General features: G+C 47.0%; 1 protein-coding gene across 3 annotated transcripts in view; it reads left to right on the top strand.

The window, feature by feature from the left end:
• Positions 1–6636, top strand: part of sox5 (SRY-box transcription factor 5) — a 113151-nt gene extending 106515 nt beyond the window's left edge. For 2 of the 3 annotated variants that reach the window (XM_056275821.1, XM_056275823.1), the window contains 4 exons: positions 2134–2236; positions 2599–2772; positions 4207–4423; positions 5521–6636. In XM_056275821.1, the coding sequence (XP_056131796.1) occupies positions 2134–2236; positions 2599–2772; positions 4207–4423; positions 5521–5818 (792 nt within the window). In that variant the 3' untranslated portion in view covers positions 5819–6636. The remainder of the gene's footprint in view (positions 1–2133; positions 2237–2598; positions 2773–4206; positions 4424–5520) is intronic. The other variant, XM_056275822.1, reaches the window with a different exon arrangement.
• Positions 6637–16757: the final 10121 nt, after the last annotated feature.

Genomic DNA, 16757 nt, shown 5'->3' on the forward strand with positions numbered 1-16757 from the left:
CATTTTCAGTTTCTGTGTTTGTTTAAATGAATCATGATATCGCACCCCTTGGACCAACTGCTGATTTGTTGGGTGCTTTGGATGTGTGCGTGTGTGTGTGTGTGTGAGTGAAGGGGTGATGGGGGGGGCTCTCTGTGCTCAGATACAATGGTGTCATCTCTGAGAGACTCAGAGGATTAGTTGTGTCACTACTTTGTGTCTTGGCCACACTGTCAGCCATTCAATCCACTTTACTCGTGTACTGTACCGGGGCTTAATGTCACACAGTCTGTCATTCTCCGCGACTCCCTCTCTTCTTCTCTGTCTCGGAGCGCACACACGCGCACACACACAGCAAAAAATATCATTTATAATCATTCAAAATATGGGGCGTCTGGGTGGCGTGGCGGTCTATTCCGTTGCCTACCAACATGGGGATCGCCAGTTTGAATCCCTGTTTTACCTCCGGCTTGTTCGGGCGGCCCTACAGACACAATTGTCTGTGTCTGCGGCAGCGACCTTTGGTCCTCTGGTCGGTCGGGGTGCCTGTTTGGGAGGGAAGGGGAACTGGGGGGGAAAAGTGTGATCCTCCCACGCTCTACGTCCCCCCGGTGAAACTCCTCACTGTCAGGTGAAAAGAAGCGGCTGGCGACTCCACATGTATCGGAGGAGGCATGTGGTAGTCTGTAGCACTCCCCGGATCGGCAGAGGGGGAGCAGCGACCAGGACAGGTCGGAAGAGTGGGGCAATTGGCCAAGTACAATTGGGGGGGATAATAATAATTTAACTATAATTTAACTATTTTTATTTTTTTTGATGATGATGCTGTTGTTTCCTTTCGTCCCCCGATGGCAGTTTCTCTTCTCTCCAAAATCTTCCCACAACTTGTCTTCATCATGAGTCTGCGACACCTTAAAACGGACTTCTCTTGTGCCGAGAAAATGTGAACAAACCATCTGAAAGGGGTTGGACTTGTACTGGAAACAAGTGAAGTTATCCCACCACACCGGTGTGACGGGATATTTCCTCACCCATACTGAAAAACAAGATGTTACGACTCGGTCCTCCATGTAGTAGCTCGCAGAGATGGAAGTTTTTCTCTGTCTGCTCTCTTTCTCTCCTCCATCCCCTCGCCTCCCCCTTTCTCTTTAGTGTTATTTATTCCAAATTCCAACCGGGGGTGGGGGGGCATCGTCTTACAATTGGCTAAAAACAGAGAAAATGCATTTCATTACTGCGCTTGCCCCCCCCCCTCCACCCAGCCAGCTAGCCTGCCAGGGTGACATATAAATGCAGGGGGACACTTTTTGGAACATTGTTGGAGGAGATGACGGTGTTTTGGGGGCCGCTGCTAATCGTGTAATTAAACTGTAAAACGCTGGAGCCGGTGCAGTGGGGCGTCTGTGTGCATGCACGTTTGCGTGTGTGTGTGTGTGTATGTGTGCACGAGTGCATGTGTTTCGGCAGGCAGGTTCTAGCGCGGAGTGCACCGGCTGCTTGCATTAAACATGTAAATGCTCAGTAAATCAGCCTTTTATTGGTTGTAATAAATACCCAGGGGGCCGTGCAGCGTGGCCTCACTCTCAGCAGCGCCGCACTCGCTCGCTCTCTCTCTCCCTCTAATGCATCGACCCCCGGGGGCCTGTGCAAGAGACAAGCCTGCAACACTCCACTCGCGCAGGTGGCTGCCAAGAGTGCAGGCTCACGCACACACACACACACACACACACACACACACACACACACACACACACACACACACACACACACACACACACACAGATTTGTGTTTGCATAAACAGGCATCTATCAAAACATTTTCATGCAGACACCGACGCGAACATTACCATAGACCGACAACTAAATAGTAATCACTCTCCTCATCGAAAACAAGCTGCAAGGTGTTTGTGCTGCGGGTCACGTTGGTCTGAGTCCTGGATGGTGGGAGCCCATCTGAATATTACGGACTGATTGAATGATTGACAAAAGTTGAATTGTTGGGTTTTTTTTTTCTTTCCTAGGATTCAATGGGTGCTCATTCATTCATTCATTCATTTATTTACTGTTTGGTGTGTGTGTGTGTGTGTGTGTGTGTGTGTGTGTGTGTGTGTGTGTGTGTGTGTGTGTGTGTGTGTGTGTGTGTGTGTTGTCCAGGAAAAGGCAACCTTGGAGAGTCTGAGTCAGCAGCTGAAGCAGCAGGCGGAAGACAAGTTTAGCCACGCCATGCTGGACTTCACCATGAGCGGAGACTCTGACGGTAAGCACACACGTGCACACAGACCAGACACACACACACACACACACACTGAGTTACACCAATAGACCAATAGATGTCTGTTTAATTATATATATATATATAATTATTATTTTCATTATTATATATTGTGTATATACTATATATAGTGAATACTTATATATGGTGTGTACTTTTATCCATTTAGCAGTAATATACTGCAGCAACTTTAAACACGCTGCGTGCCGACATTCCCGTGCACACAGGACTCGCAGTATTTGTATATCATACCACCATTTTCACTTTTCCACCTCATCTCTTTCCTTCTCCTCCTTGTCCCCTTCCCGTTTCCCTCTCTCCCACTCTGTTCCCGGTTGGCGTCTCAGGCTCCCCCAGCGTGTCGGATTCCAGAATGTTCCGGGAGGCGCGGGGCCGCGGCAGCAACGAGCCTCACATCAAACGGCCCATGAATGCCTTCATGGTGTGGGCCAAGGATGAGAGGCGAAAGATCCTCCAGGCCTTCCCCGACATGCACAACTCCAACATCAGCAAGATCCTCGGTAAGGCACACACACACACACACATGCACAAATGCAAGCCCACTCGGTGCCTTCCTTGCACAGCAGGATGGGGAAAGCAAGAGACGCAGTGTGTGTTAACCACAGTCGGTTGGGCTCGACGGTGCGGCCTCGCTGCGTTTAACTGCTTTCGTCCGGCACGCGAGAAACCATCTCTCCCACGCCGGTGCAGGGAAATCAGTCCGCACCGCCTCCTCCCTTCGTGTGTGCAAGTGCCGCTTGTGTGGATGTGAACGCTTGTGCATATATGCAAGTACTTGCAACCTTGTGTGCGTGCGTGCATCTGAGACGCAATATTTGTCGTAAAGAGGAAAAATTGGTGGAGGGGGCATGGAGAGCGTGCGTTTCCTTCTTACACACACGTCCACACAGACGCGGCTCTCCTTACAGGCGGCGGCATTGTGAAGCATGTGTTAATGAACGGTTGGGGAGCGCGAGGCTGTGACGATGATGATATAATTCATTATGCATTAAACAAGCAGCGCTCGGCCGCCTGACATTTCCCCCGGACCGCCGGGATCGGCCCTGACATTTTAAAGAGCTCCTAAGCGTTTTATAACACAGGGAAATCTGGTTTTAATAAGCCTCCCCTCGCTCTCTCTCTCTCTCTCCCTCTCTCTCTCTCACTCTCTCTCTCTCTCTCTCTCTCTCTCTCTCTGCCCCCCCCCTTGCTCTCCCTTTCTCAATTGTTAACAGAAGGATCGCAGAGAGCGCGGAAAGAGTGAAGGCAGAGGGAGAGACTAGCCAAGAGCTGACAGCTTTTACCTATTAAACATACAGTAGTTGAGTGTAAATTCAGACCAGATATAAAACACACAATCACACACACACACACACACGCACACATACTCGTATGGAAGGGCATGATATTATGAAGTGAGCTGAGATTGAGAAGATGAGTGAGAGAACAAGGGTGAGATGACAGCAGGTTAAGTGGAGCCCTCGTTAGTCTAGATAAGTACCTGATCTTCTCATTAACCTCTCTCTCTCCCTCTCTCTTTACGTGCGCTCCTTCTCTCTCTCTACGTGCTCTCTCTCTCTCTCTCTTTACATGCTCTCGCTCTCTCTCATCTGTTCAACAAAGGGAACCCCAATCAAACTCACACACAATTGTCTTTGAGTCAGAGTGCGCGTGTGTGTGTCCATGTGAGTGTGTGCGTGCGTGCATGCACACAAGAGCGTTTGGGTTGTTGCACATTTATACAGGCACGTTTTCGGCTGTGTGCGTCTGCCAGTGTTAGGCAACCTGTCACACACCCATTTTTCTTTCCGTTGACACTGTAATCAATCTTTCTGCCAGCATGGTCCCCACTTACCCTCTCTCTCTCTCCCTCTCTCTCCTGCTCTCTCTCTCTCTCGCTCGCTCTCTCTCACTCTTCCTCTCTCTCTCTCTCTGTTCTCCATCCTTCTACTCAGGCTCACGCTGGAAGGCCATGACCAACCTGGAAAAGCAGCCCTACTATGAGGAGCAGGCCCGCCTCAGCAAGCAGCACCTGGAGAAATACCCAGACTACAAGTACAAGCCGCGACCCAAGCGCACCTGCTTGGTGGATGGCAAGAAGCTGCGTATAGGCGAGTATAAGGCCATCATGAGGTCCCGCCGCCAGGAGATGAGGCAGTATTTCAGTGTGGGGTAAGGCCCTGCTGTCCTTTTTTTTTCCTTTATTTCTTTTTTTTTTTTTTTTTTGGAGGGAGGGCAAAACAGCAAGGTTTTGATTTCAGCCCACTGCATATCTGATTCAAAACTGGTCAAAAAGGTCATTGGGGATTTCACACGATATTGATATACATCACAATATTCACCCACATATGCAAAATTACCATGTTTACAAATCCAGCTGAGGTTCATACATTGAGCTGTTTGGTAATATAATATAAAGTATAGTATCAAACCCAAACTAGTTTTCAGGTGTCTTGGTGCCGTGGTGGTCTATTCTGTTGCCTACCAACACGGGGAAAGCGGTTCAAATCCTCATGTTACTGCCGGCTTGGTCGGGCGTCCCTACAGTCATAATTGGCCGTGTCTACGGGTGGGAAGCCGGTTGTGGGTATGTGTCCTGGTCTTTGGGGGGGTGGCGGGAGTGAACTGGGGAGGGTCCTCCCATGTGCTACGTCCCCCTTGAGAAACTCCTCACTGTCAGGTGAAAAGAAGCGGCTGGTGACTCCACATGTATGGGAGGAGGCATGTGGTAGTCTGCAGCCCTCCCCAGATCGGCAGAGGGGGTGGAGCAGCAGCCGGGATGGCTCGGAAGAGTGGGGTAATTGGCTGGATACAACTGGGGAGAAAAAGGGGGTACAAAACATTTTAAAAAAAGGTGCCAACCAGTAAATGTTCAGGTTTTGTTCGGTGTTTTCAAAAGCACTTGCTCTGTGTTAGATATTCTTATACTTGACCCGCCGGTCCTGCTTCCGGGTCACAGGATGACCTCTCCTGCAGGAAGTCTCATAACGAATACATCCAATGCTTCTCATGCCTGCCTTTCTGAAAGTGTCTTTTTCTTTTTCTTTAAAGATGATTCTTTGTGCTATACATATGCCATACCATGTTTTCAACAGTATGTACAAGTGTGTGTAATTCCCATAATTCCGGTCAGGAGTGGACCAATAGGAATTCCATTTTCTTAAAGCTAAACCCCATTTGGCCTGAATGGGGGAATAACTTCAAAACTCTTCATCAAGTCACCTAATCTCTCTCTCTCTCTCTCTCTCTCTCTCTCACTCTCTCCATAGGCAACAGGGTCAGTTGCCCTTGTCCTCTGCGGGCGTGGTGTACCCAGGTGCCCTCTCCATGGCGGGTTTGCCGTCGCCACAGATGCCCTCAGAGCACTCTAGTATGTCAAGCAGCCCCGAACCCAATGTCAACCCTCACCAAACCCCCTACCTGCCCAGCCTGAAGGGCGAGGAGCCACGCATCAAAGAGGAGGAGCTGAGACTGGACGACAGCAACGGCGATGCGTACGACGACTTCGACTACGAGGACGAAGAGGCCGATTATACGAGCGATAACGAGAACCATATCAACCAGTAAGATGGCCGCAGAGTTGCCCACGTTAAGCCAACCACAGCTGGTGAACAACCGGAAACCCCACACAATCCCGAGCCATCAATCAGGAAGCAGCTTGCTCTTTTGCCAATCACCTTGAATCCAGATTTCACAGACCCCCCCCCCCTCCTCGCCAACCTGGACTCTTTTAACAGAGCCAACAACCCCTCCCACCAGCCCTGATACCGGCATCCGACCAATCAATTGAAGCACAGGACCTGTCACTCACACTGACTGTTACACAAACTGGAGTCTGGGAGGAAGAGGAGGACACGACCAAGCTAGCAACAGAGCTTGCTGAGTACTGTTCAAGTGCTACTGCTGAGTATGACAAAGTGCTCTGTGAGGGCACGACACCGAGGCAGGGCGGTTTGCCGTGTAACGCCATGAGTAAGCTATAGAATACGAAGAAATAATATCATACTCCAACAGCAACCTTTTAGACCCGTTTGTAGAGGAGGAAACAGTTTGGAAGGAGGAAATGAAAATAAAAAAGAACAGTGGACCTGTTGAAGGAGAACAGACGACACTTTAAGATGGCGGACCTGTTTGTTTATTATCAAGAGACACTTTTAAAAAACAGCTTTTTCGTTCTTGGTTCTATAATATTCTCACTCAGGTACACGGTGCCAATAAGTGGCTTGTGAATGTGATTTGTTGTTTTTTGTGCTACGAGTTTGAATAATAATCGAAAAAAGAGACGTTTCTCCCCCCCACCACCACCACCACCACCACCACCCCCCGTTGTAAAGCACCAGAAAGACAGTCAGACATGTTTATTTTTAAAACAAAAAAAGACACAAAACGAAACTTTTCTTCAACCTTGCAGTGTATTTGTCAGCGGTTTCCCTTCTTCTTCTTCTTCTTCTTCTTCTTCTTCTTCTTCTTCTTCTTCTTCTTCTGTGTTTTCGTGACTCTTCACTGCCCTCTATTCGCTCCCGCCGGGACGACAATCCGGTCCAGGACTGACGCGAGGACCGTCCCGCTACGAAGGGGCTGCCGAGGGGTGGGGAGCGGAGGGATACGAGTCTCTCATGAGCAGGGACAGGACGGAAAAGAAAGAAAGAAAAACACTGTTGTGAGACAATCCAGCCCCCCACCACCACCACCGGGTCTCTCTCAGTCCAACTCCCCCCCCCCCCCACCGGTTCTCTCTCTAGCTCTCCGTGGCTCCTTCTCCTCCGGTATGAGAACAGCTGCTTGTTTTTCGACTGAAGCGTCATATTGTGTGTGTGCGTACGTGCGCGTGCGTGCGTGCCGTTTTAGTTGTCAAGTGGGCGTGGGCATGGAGGCCCCACCCCATCCCCATCCCCCTGCCCACCCACCTCCCATCACCACCACCCTGATCAGAGGGACGAGACCCGGTTGGGAATCTCACAGAAGGACATCCATGTGTATGGAGAGATGGGAAATTTACAATGCTGTCCTCATGTTGTTTCACACAAGCACCCAGGTGCACGTACACACACACACACACACACACACACACACACACACACACACACACACACACATGAACATACAAACATGTACATACAAACTGAAAAGGAGTTGGTACATGACTCTTCTTCCCCTCTTGGCACATTGAGGGTTGCAACACACACACACACACATATACACACACACACATACAAACTATACAGGAGTTGGTACATGACTCCTCTCCCCCTCCTGGCACATTGGGGGTTGCAACACACACACACACACATACTCACACACAGATAGACAGCTGTTATTCAGTTCCCAAGTGTTTCCTGCTTCACATTAGAAGCTGTTGTGCGGTGGCGGGTGGGAGGAGGAGAAGAGGAGGCAGTCAGCCAGTCAGTGTTTCTGTTTGTATTTGAAAACTGTATTTTATTATTATTTCTTGGAAAAATGCCTCTAGTCTAATAATATCATTAACAATAATTATAAGGATGGTCAGCGTTTCCTAAGTTTAGTAAGTTATGTACAGTATAATTTATTATTTTCCTCTCTTTACTGGGTTTTGTATGACCAGGCAGGTGTTGCGGGTCGATGAAGCGTTGTGTTTAGCTAGTGTTGTATGTAGACCTAAACACCCGTCCTCCTACCTTGTTTCAACCTTTTTTTATGTATTAATCCTTGGGATGGCGGGAGTGGCAGAGGGAGGACAGTGAGCTGGACTGTTCTCGCAGAAGACGGCACCTCTCACGACCCCAACACACACACACACAGACACAGACACACACACATGCCTCATACGGAGACTTCATTAACACTTTTACGTCCAGACCCATTTCTAAAAAGCACTCGGACTCTGCCATCAGAGAAAAGAAGAACGTGATTTTTTATCATTGTTATTTTATTTTATTTGTCATGGTAATTATAATGTATAATGTGAAGTATCTTCTCTTTGAGTTTTGCTTTTTTTTTTTTTTTGAGACAAGGAAAACGGTTTTATCACACTCGGAATTTCTTTCCTGTGAACAAAGAGCCCCGTTCTGGTTTCTCAGGCTGGCCGCCTCATCCAGACACCGTGGAACATCGTTGGCTGGGATGCACACACACACACACACATATATATATACATACACACACACACACACACACACACATATATATATACACACACACACATATATATACACACACATATACACACACACACATATATATGTACACACACATATATATACATATATACACACACATATACACCCACACACATATATATATATATATATATATATATATATATATACACTTGTGTACACACACATATATACATATACACACATATATATATACACATGTATTTATATATACATATGTGTGTATATACATATATATGTATATATGTGTATATACACACCTATACCAACATGCGCACACACAGTACCAACATGCACACATGCACACAATTACAGTACAAACATACACACACACAGTACCAACATGTGCATGCACATACATGCATACTATAATAATAATAATAAATTAAACTTATATTCCAACATGTGCGCGCACACGCATACAATACCAACATGCACACACAGTACCAACATGCACACACACATACAGCACACATTAACATACATAGACATGACTGCATGCATGCATCCGCACGACACACACCCATCATTTGTACACGCATGTGAGAGCGCACACACACGTGCACACACACTTTTGAAACGAAGAGATTATCATGACAACGAAACAATCCAATGCTGTCCTTTTTATGTTTCTTAAATCCTTATGTGAGATATATTGGTTAGAAGTGTTCTAGTTTTTGAAATCCTGTATATATATATATATACATACACACACACACACACACACATATATATATATATATATATATATATATATATAATATACCTTTTGTTTTTTGTGCTATAGATACATAATAATGTTTTCGGGGTTAACTGAAAAGCAGTGTTTACTGTGTCCCGCCAAGGGTGTTCCACCGTCTGCGGACCTGAGACGGCCATACATACATACATACATACATACATACATACATACATACACATATATACATATACGTATGTATGTATGTATGTATGTATGTATGTATGTATGTATGTATGTATGTATGTATTGACTTATCCCAGTAAGTCCTCGTGAGGAGGAGCCCTTTGCTTTGTTTGAGCTCCACGCGAGATGGCGTACGAGCCACGAGGCTCCTTCAGGCGCGCTGCCACATGGTGATCGCCACACTTTACAATCAGCCTGGCTCGCAGACGGACACGTTCGCGAGCCTCGTCCAGAAGCACCACCCCCGTGCGTGTCGTGCGCTGTAACCGGACCCGCGAGTCTTGTCGTACCCACCGTGCTGTCAGACCAGCCCCGTTATCACACTGTGGTTCAACCTTATGCTGGAGAATGGGGAAACTGACTATGTGGATCAGTCCATTTTGGGGATTTTGTTTTTTGTTTTTTGTGAGGGGGGGGGGTTAGACTTCAATCATCCCTGCTGGCATGGTCTGTCCCCATATCAAGACAATGAAAATGATGATGATGATGATGATGATAATATATAAGACAATCAAAAAATCATGAGTGGAGCTCAAAACAAAGTAAGAATCACTACAAGTAGAAAAAAAAATCTTACCATCACAACTTGAAAAATCGAGAAAGAAGATTATGTAAATATAACATAGAGTTATAGATTTATATTTTGTTCATAACACAGTGTAATATAAGTTGTATATTTCTTTTTTTCCCCTCTCCCTCTGTCTCTTTTATTGATGTTATCCACGCCACAGAAAAGCAGGAGTCGAAAGTACTCTCACACAAAAAAAAGAAGAAAAATATCACAGAAATAAAGAAAAACAGGATTTAAAAAAAACACTAAAAAAAAAACAAGCCGTGGGCTGCCACCACCATCTGTTCTAAGTTCACTTTTTTTCAGTATTACTGCCAGACAAGGCTCTAATAAAGACAGCAATGTGTTCGGTAAAACTTCCACTGGTCCTGGTCACTTCTTTACTGCACACACACACACACACACACACACACACACACACACACACACACACACACACACACACACACACACACACAAACTGTGCTAAACTAACATTATGGAAATAAAGACGTCATCACACAGCCAAAACCACCCAGAGGTGAAAGGTCGTCATGAGCCTGCAGATAAAGGCAACGAGACCAAAGCATAAGAAAGACGCGTTGATGAACTAATTAGTAAAGCTGAGGGCGTCCGCGTGGCGTGGCGTGGCGGTCTATTTCGTTGCCTACCGACACGGGGATCGCCGGTTCGAATCTCCGTGTTACCCCCGGCTGGGTCAGGCGTCCCTGCAGACACGATTGGCTGTGTCTGTGGGTGGGAAGCCAGGTGTGGGTATGTGTCCTGGTGGCTGAACTAGCGGGGGCGCCTGTTCGGGGGGGATAGCGTGATCCTCCCACGCGCTACGTCCCCCTGGGGAAACTCTTCACTGTCAGGTGAACAGAAGCGGCTGGTGACTCCACATGTATGGGAGGAGGCATGTGGTAGTCTGCAGCCCTCCCCGGATCGGCAGAGGGGGTGGAGCAGGGACCGGGACGGCTCGGGAGAGTGGGGGTAAGGACAATTGGGGAGAAAAAGGGGGAAATCCAAAAGTAAAGCTAAGCTAAGTAGCTAGAGACAAACACAGTCAAAAGGATGCTCGTGAAAATGCAGGAGTTTAAGGTTTGCTTGATATTCTCCTTCCTCTTCATCCCGCTGGTGACCTGACGGGAGTCTTCGTCTGGGCGCTACTGCCAGGCGAGTCTGTCATCTCCGTACAACAACATGTTCATTATGTGCAGTCCACCTTCTTGGCCCTCCGACCAGACGGCCAGCTGGGAAGTGTGCATGTGAATCACGGCCAGTTTGTCACCTGATAACCCAATTAAACACAAGACTCATGGTGCGCGCTCGTGTGTGTGTAGTTTTAAGTGCATGCAGGAAGTGTGTGTATGTGTGTGTGTGTGTGTGTGTGTGTATTCACGTTAATGAGTGTAGTTTTAAGTGCATGCAGGAAGTGTGTGTGTGTGTGTGTGTGTATCTATGTTAATGAGTGTAGTTTTAAGTGCATGCAGGAAGTGTGTGTGTGTGTGTGTGTGTGTCTCCATGTTAATGAGTGTAGTTTTAAGTGCATGCAGGAAGTGTGTGTGTGTGTGTGTGTGTATCTATGTTAATGAGTGTAGTTTTAAGTGCATGCAGGAAGTGTGTCTCTGTGTTTATCCAGGAAGTGTGTGTGTGTGTGTGTGTGTGTGTGTGTGTGTGTGTGTGTGTGTGTGTGTGTGTGTGTGTGTGTACGTGTGTGTGTATCCATGTTAATGTCTGTAGTTTTAAGTGCATGCAGGAAGTGTATGTGTGTGTGTAGCGATGTTAATGTGTGTAGTTTTAAGTGCAGACAGGAAGTGTGTGTATCTATGTTAATGAGTGTAGTTTTAAGTGCATGCAGGAAGTGTGTGTGCGTGCATGCGTACGTGTGTGTGTGTGTGTTGTACTTGTTCAGCTATGTTTGTGATGACCAATTTGAGTGAGGAAATTCTGGCCGGTCCTCACTTTTTCAAGTGTCTATTTTAGGGGAGGACTTGGGTTCAGGGTTAAGGTTAAGATTAGGATTAGGATTAGGTTAAGGTTAAGGTCAGGGTAAGGGTCAAGGTTAGGCATGTAGTTGTGATGGTTAAGGTTAGGGTTAAGGGCTAGAGAATTAATGTAGTCAATGAGGGGTCCCCACGAGTACAGGGTGATGTGTGTGTGTGTGTGTGTGTGTGTGTGTGTGTGTGTGTGTGTGTGTGTGTGTGTGTGTGTGTGTGTGTGTGTGTGTGTGTGTGTGTGCGTGTGTGTGTGTGTGTGTGTGTGTGAGAGAGAGAGAGAGAGAGAGAGAGAGAGAGAGAGAGAGAGAGAGAGAGAGAGAGAGAGAGAGAGAGAGAGAGAGAGAGAGAGAGAGAGAGAGAGAGAGAGAGGGAGGGGGAAGACTAGTGTTGGGATGTGTGCATGTCCTTGCATCCTGGTTATGTATGCAGAAGTGCACGTGAGGTTTGTTTTTTTTTGCTTGTTTTTTTATCTTCATTTAAAAAGAGGAAAGACGAACGACTGGCACCTTTCACTGTGTGCAGCTGGAGTCCCGAACACACCGCGGGCAGACAGGCAGACAGGCAGGCAGGATGGCGGCTGTGTGGTCACCGCCAGTTTAAGGGGGTGTGTGTGTGTATAATTGATGCTTAGGTGAGGATGTTTTGGATGGCGGCGCTTCCACTTTCAACGGGTTAAAAAAACACGTATTCCCACTCAGCAGGCCGCATTATGAGGCGCTGCGTCCCCATCTGCGTCCATATGTTCCCGCAGCCCCCCCCCCGCCCGTCTCCCGGCCCGGCCCCGCCCGGCCCGGCGCTCCGCACGCAGCAAATCCCTCCACAACACTCCCAGCAGAAGAGTTTAGGTGCTTGGCTAATTACCATACCTCCAGCAGAAAGCCTCGTGATGCAGCGAGCAGGCGCGGTGCACGGGGGCAGATCAGCGACTCCTCCGGTAAGTAAAGGACTCGGTTGTTCTCAGGGCGTTGTGAATCTTTCAGAGCCTCCCTGGAGGTAAAAACCTGAGAGAAGGTTTATGTGTGAATAGTTGAAGAGCAGAAAGGGGATTGAGATTTTTTTTCTTCTCCTCCTTTATTGTCAGCAGTACATGAAACTGCTGGAGGAAACCGAAATGGGTCTATAGCCACAGAGTAAAACACAAACACACAAGCGTGCACGTTCCAACACACACACACACGCACACACACACATAAAGTACCAACACACACACACACACACACACGTCCTTCGGTGTGCTGAGGAGTCAGCTCAGTTTATACCCCCATTATCCATTCCGGTGTGTGTTTCCATTCGCAGTGTTGAGACAAAGAAAGGAGCATTGCAGCAGGAAAGGGTCCATATTTACATTTCAGTGTTTTATTCGCGTTTTTCTGAGCAAATTTCCAAGAAAATGAAAACGAATTTAGATTATTTTTCCATATCAGAGACGATAACAAAAAGCGCAAACTGTAATAAAAACTTGATCATATGTGCTTCAGTTCACACCAAGAAAATTATTACGTGAGCAAACACTGCGCGCGTGCGCATACGTGTGTTTGTGTGTGCACGCGCAATTGTGTGCATGTCCGCACACGTGTGTGTGTGTGCGCACGCACAAGCGTGTGTGTGCATGTGTGCGCGCAAGTGTGTGTGGGTGAGAGCGCGAGAGCGAGAGCGAGATAACAGCGTATGCAGCACACCTGTACCTGTGCAGACGCATTTCTATCAGTGTGTGCATGTTAACGGCTGCATGTTGTTCTGGCGCCCGCCCGTGTCCGTGTCCCCGTGGTGGAGAGCGAGTGGCTGAGTGGGGCCTCCTTCCTCACTGGCTCGGTGAAATGTGTAGATCTGTACCGTGGGTGTTTGGAAATTGAGTGAAAACGATGTCACATTAATGATTTAAAGTCGGTAATAGGATGTGCTGTGACGCTGAGCCGCCAGCTAAGCTGAGTTTAAGGCTCCAGCGTTAATGTATTCATGAGGAGGAGGGATTAGAGACAGAGAGAGAGAGAGAGAGAGAGAGAGAGAGAGAGAGAGAGAGAGAGAGAGAAAGAGAGAGAGAAACTGCAAGAGAGCTGAGTGCAAGAGAGCAGCCTGGGCCAACAGGCCTGCTAGATATTATAACTACATTTAGACTGTGTAACTACACATTTCAACATACTGGTTGATACACACACACACACACACACACACACACACACACACACACACACACACACACACACACACACACACACACACACACACACACACACACACACACACGCGGATCAAAAAGAAATTGAGCCAAGCCAAAGCCAACAGGCCCACAGAAATATAAGTGCTTGTATATCAGGGTTACATTAGCTGTGAAACTATACCACACACACCAGACCACAACACATGTTTAACACACCTCATTGTTGAAGAGAGTGTCTTCTCCTCAGTCCCGCCATCAAAAATTTTTTTTAAATTCAACCATAAGTAATCAGAGTATCACGCGTATAATTTATCAAAACCCTGCAGATTTTACTGGAAACGCAGCCGTGTGCCATGTAAGGGTTAAAAAACCAGCGGTAGAGAATTATAAAGTATAATTAGGATCAATATAGAATATTTTTTAAAATACTGTCAGTATGTCTGTATAGACCTTTTCTAAAATGGCATGTCTCGATACATACATACATACATTTATACATACATACATACATATAGAGACAGTGTACATATAGAAAGAAACTGCATTTCATTTGAGCCTTAAAAGAGGACACTTACACTGCAATAACTGACAAGTAATCCCCTTTCTGACTTACTGAATGAATATTGTGCTCATACTTTATATGTATAATCATAATGTAATATAGAAACACCTTGCAGTACGATACTATAGTAAATCTGGGCAAGTCTCATAATATAATTTGCTGTATTTGCAGTAACGTTTTTTCGAGATCTGTTGAGTCGTTTCTTTCTTCATTTGGAGTTTATACAACACGCTACTAAAGCAGCATGATGTGCAGCCACGACACTAATATCAGAGTAGGGCACATAGTTGGGCACAGAGTAGGATGCAGAGTAGGACATGAGTAGGACACATAGTTGGGCACAGAGTAGGATGCAGAGTAGGGTGCAGAGTAGGACACAGAGTAAAACAGAGTAGAACGCCGAGTAGGGAACAGAGAAGGACAGAGAGTAGGACGCAGAGTAGGACATAGAGTAGTAGGACACAGAGTAGGTCACAGAGTAGTAGGACACAGAGTAAGGCACAGAGTAGGACACAGAGTAGGACACAGAGTAGGGCACGGAGTAGGACACAGAGTAGAACACTGTGAGGGCAATTGGTCTGCCATATAATCACATATGGTGTTTGCTTACTTTTAATCTTTGACCATGTAAGATCTATACTATGTTTAATTTTAGTCTCTATGGCTTCGATAGAAAAAAGGTAGTTTTATAAAGTGTCTTCACCGTGTGAACTAATAAAAGCCTATTGTTAACTTTTAGCTGATAGCGGAGGAATGTATGAGAAGCTCATTCGAGTGTAACAAGGTCTGAAGGAGCAGCCTTGGAGGATTACGAGCTGGATGATAAGGAAGAGAGGAGAACTGACCTATGAACTCTTTGAGCAAGTTCTGTTATCCATTAGGATGACAGGCCAGCAGTAAATATGAGCTACTTCCTCCAGACGGGATTAGGGAGAAACTCTGGGTACATACCATTGTGACCATGACAATAAGCATGCTTGGGGTGCAAGGTATAAAGTAAGTGCACTCTGAGATCAGGGCATGAACTCAAGTATCTGTGCTTTGTGCATCTGTTCATGAGCATATTAAAGTGTAACAATACTGTAAGAGGGTCACTCCCCCTCCCCCTCCCCCGATTGTACTTGGCCAGTTACCCCACTCTTCCAAACAGTCCCTGTTCCACCCCCTCTGCCAATGCGGGGAGGGCTGCAGACTACCACATGCTTCCTCCGATACATGTAGAGTCACCAGCTGCTGCTTTTCACCTGACAGTGAGGAGTTTCGCCAGGGGGACATAGCGCATAGGAAGATCATGCTATTCCCCCCAGCCCCCCCCCCCGCCCCGACCAGAAGAGGCGCTAGTGCAGCGACCAGGACATATCTGCTACAAAATTACTCGGTCTTTTTTAATGCTGTGAGAGCTGTAGTACTTGTGGATGGTGGGATTACTGCCCCCCCATAGGCTACACCGGATCTACCATATGGGCAACTGGGCATATGCCCAGGGGCCCCTAAGCGTAAAGGGGCCCTCCACGATGGGAGAAAAAAAAGTATATGTTTTTGTTTTTAACGTTGGGCTCCACCGACATATGACACAAAGCTTAACCCATTCTCTTGATAATTATCCAATCAGAATGAAATAAAAGTTGTTTCCAAGAAAATGAAGTCTCACGACTGGTTGTTATATTGGCGAGATGGCTGGGCAAGCGGTGACTGGTGAGTAAGCGGCAATACGCTGTATAGATTGGCTAACGGTCAAGGTGGGCGGGCATAGAGAGCAGGTGGCTTACGTTGTACCCGGTCCGCCATCTTGACGCTATCAGTTGGGTCGTATCACTTGTGCGGGGGGGGCAAGCAGCAGAAAATGGACGGCGTGAACCAAAAGCCCAGCGGGGTTAACCAAAAGAAGGAAAAGGAAGTGAAAGAAGCAGCCTCTAAAAAGTAGTTTTTTTTTCTTTTTCAAAAAAAGCTAAACAAAGTGAAGAAGAGGATGTCGAGCTAGCGAGTTAGTAACGATAGCCTGGAAGCGTCTACCATCGGCTGCAGCAACGCACAGCCTCAGCTAGCTAGCAACGAAAGCGTTAGCCCGGAAGTCTTTAGCTCCAGCAGCGACACACTGCCTCTGCTAGGGGTAGAACAACATTGGATTTTGAGGATTTGATCACAGAGTTTGCAGA

Source organism: Lampris incognitus, chromosome 3, assembly GCF_029633865.1.
Source record: "Lampris incognitus isolate fLamInc1 chromosome 3, fLamInc1.hap2, whole genome shotgun sequence".
NCBI lineage: Eukaryota > Metazoa > Chordata > Actinopteri > Lampriformes > Lampridae > Lampris > Lampris incognitus.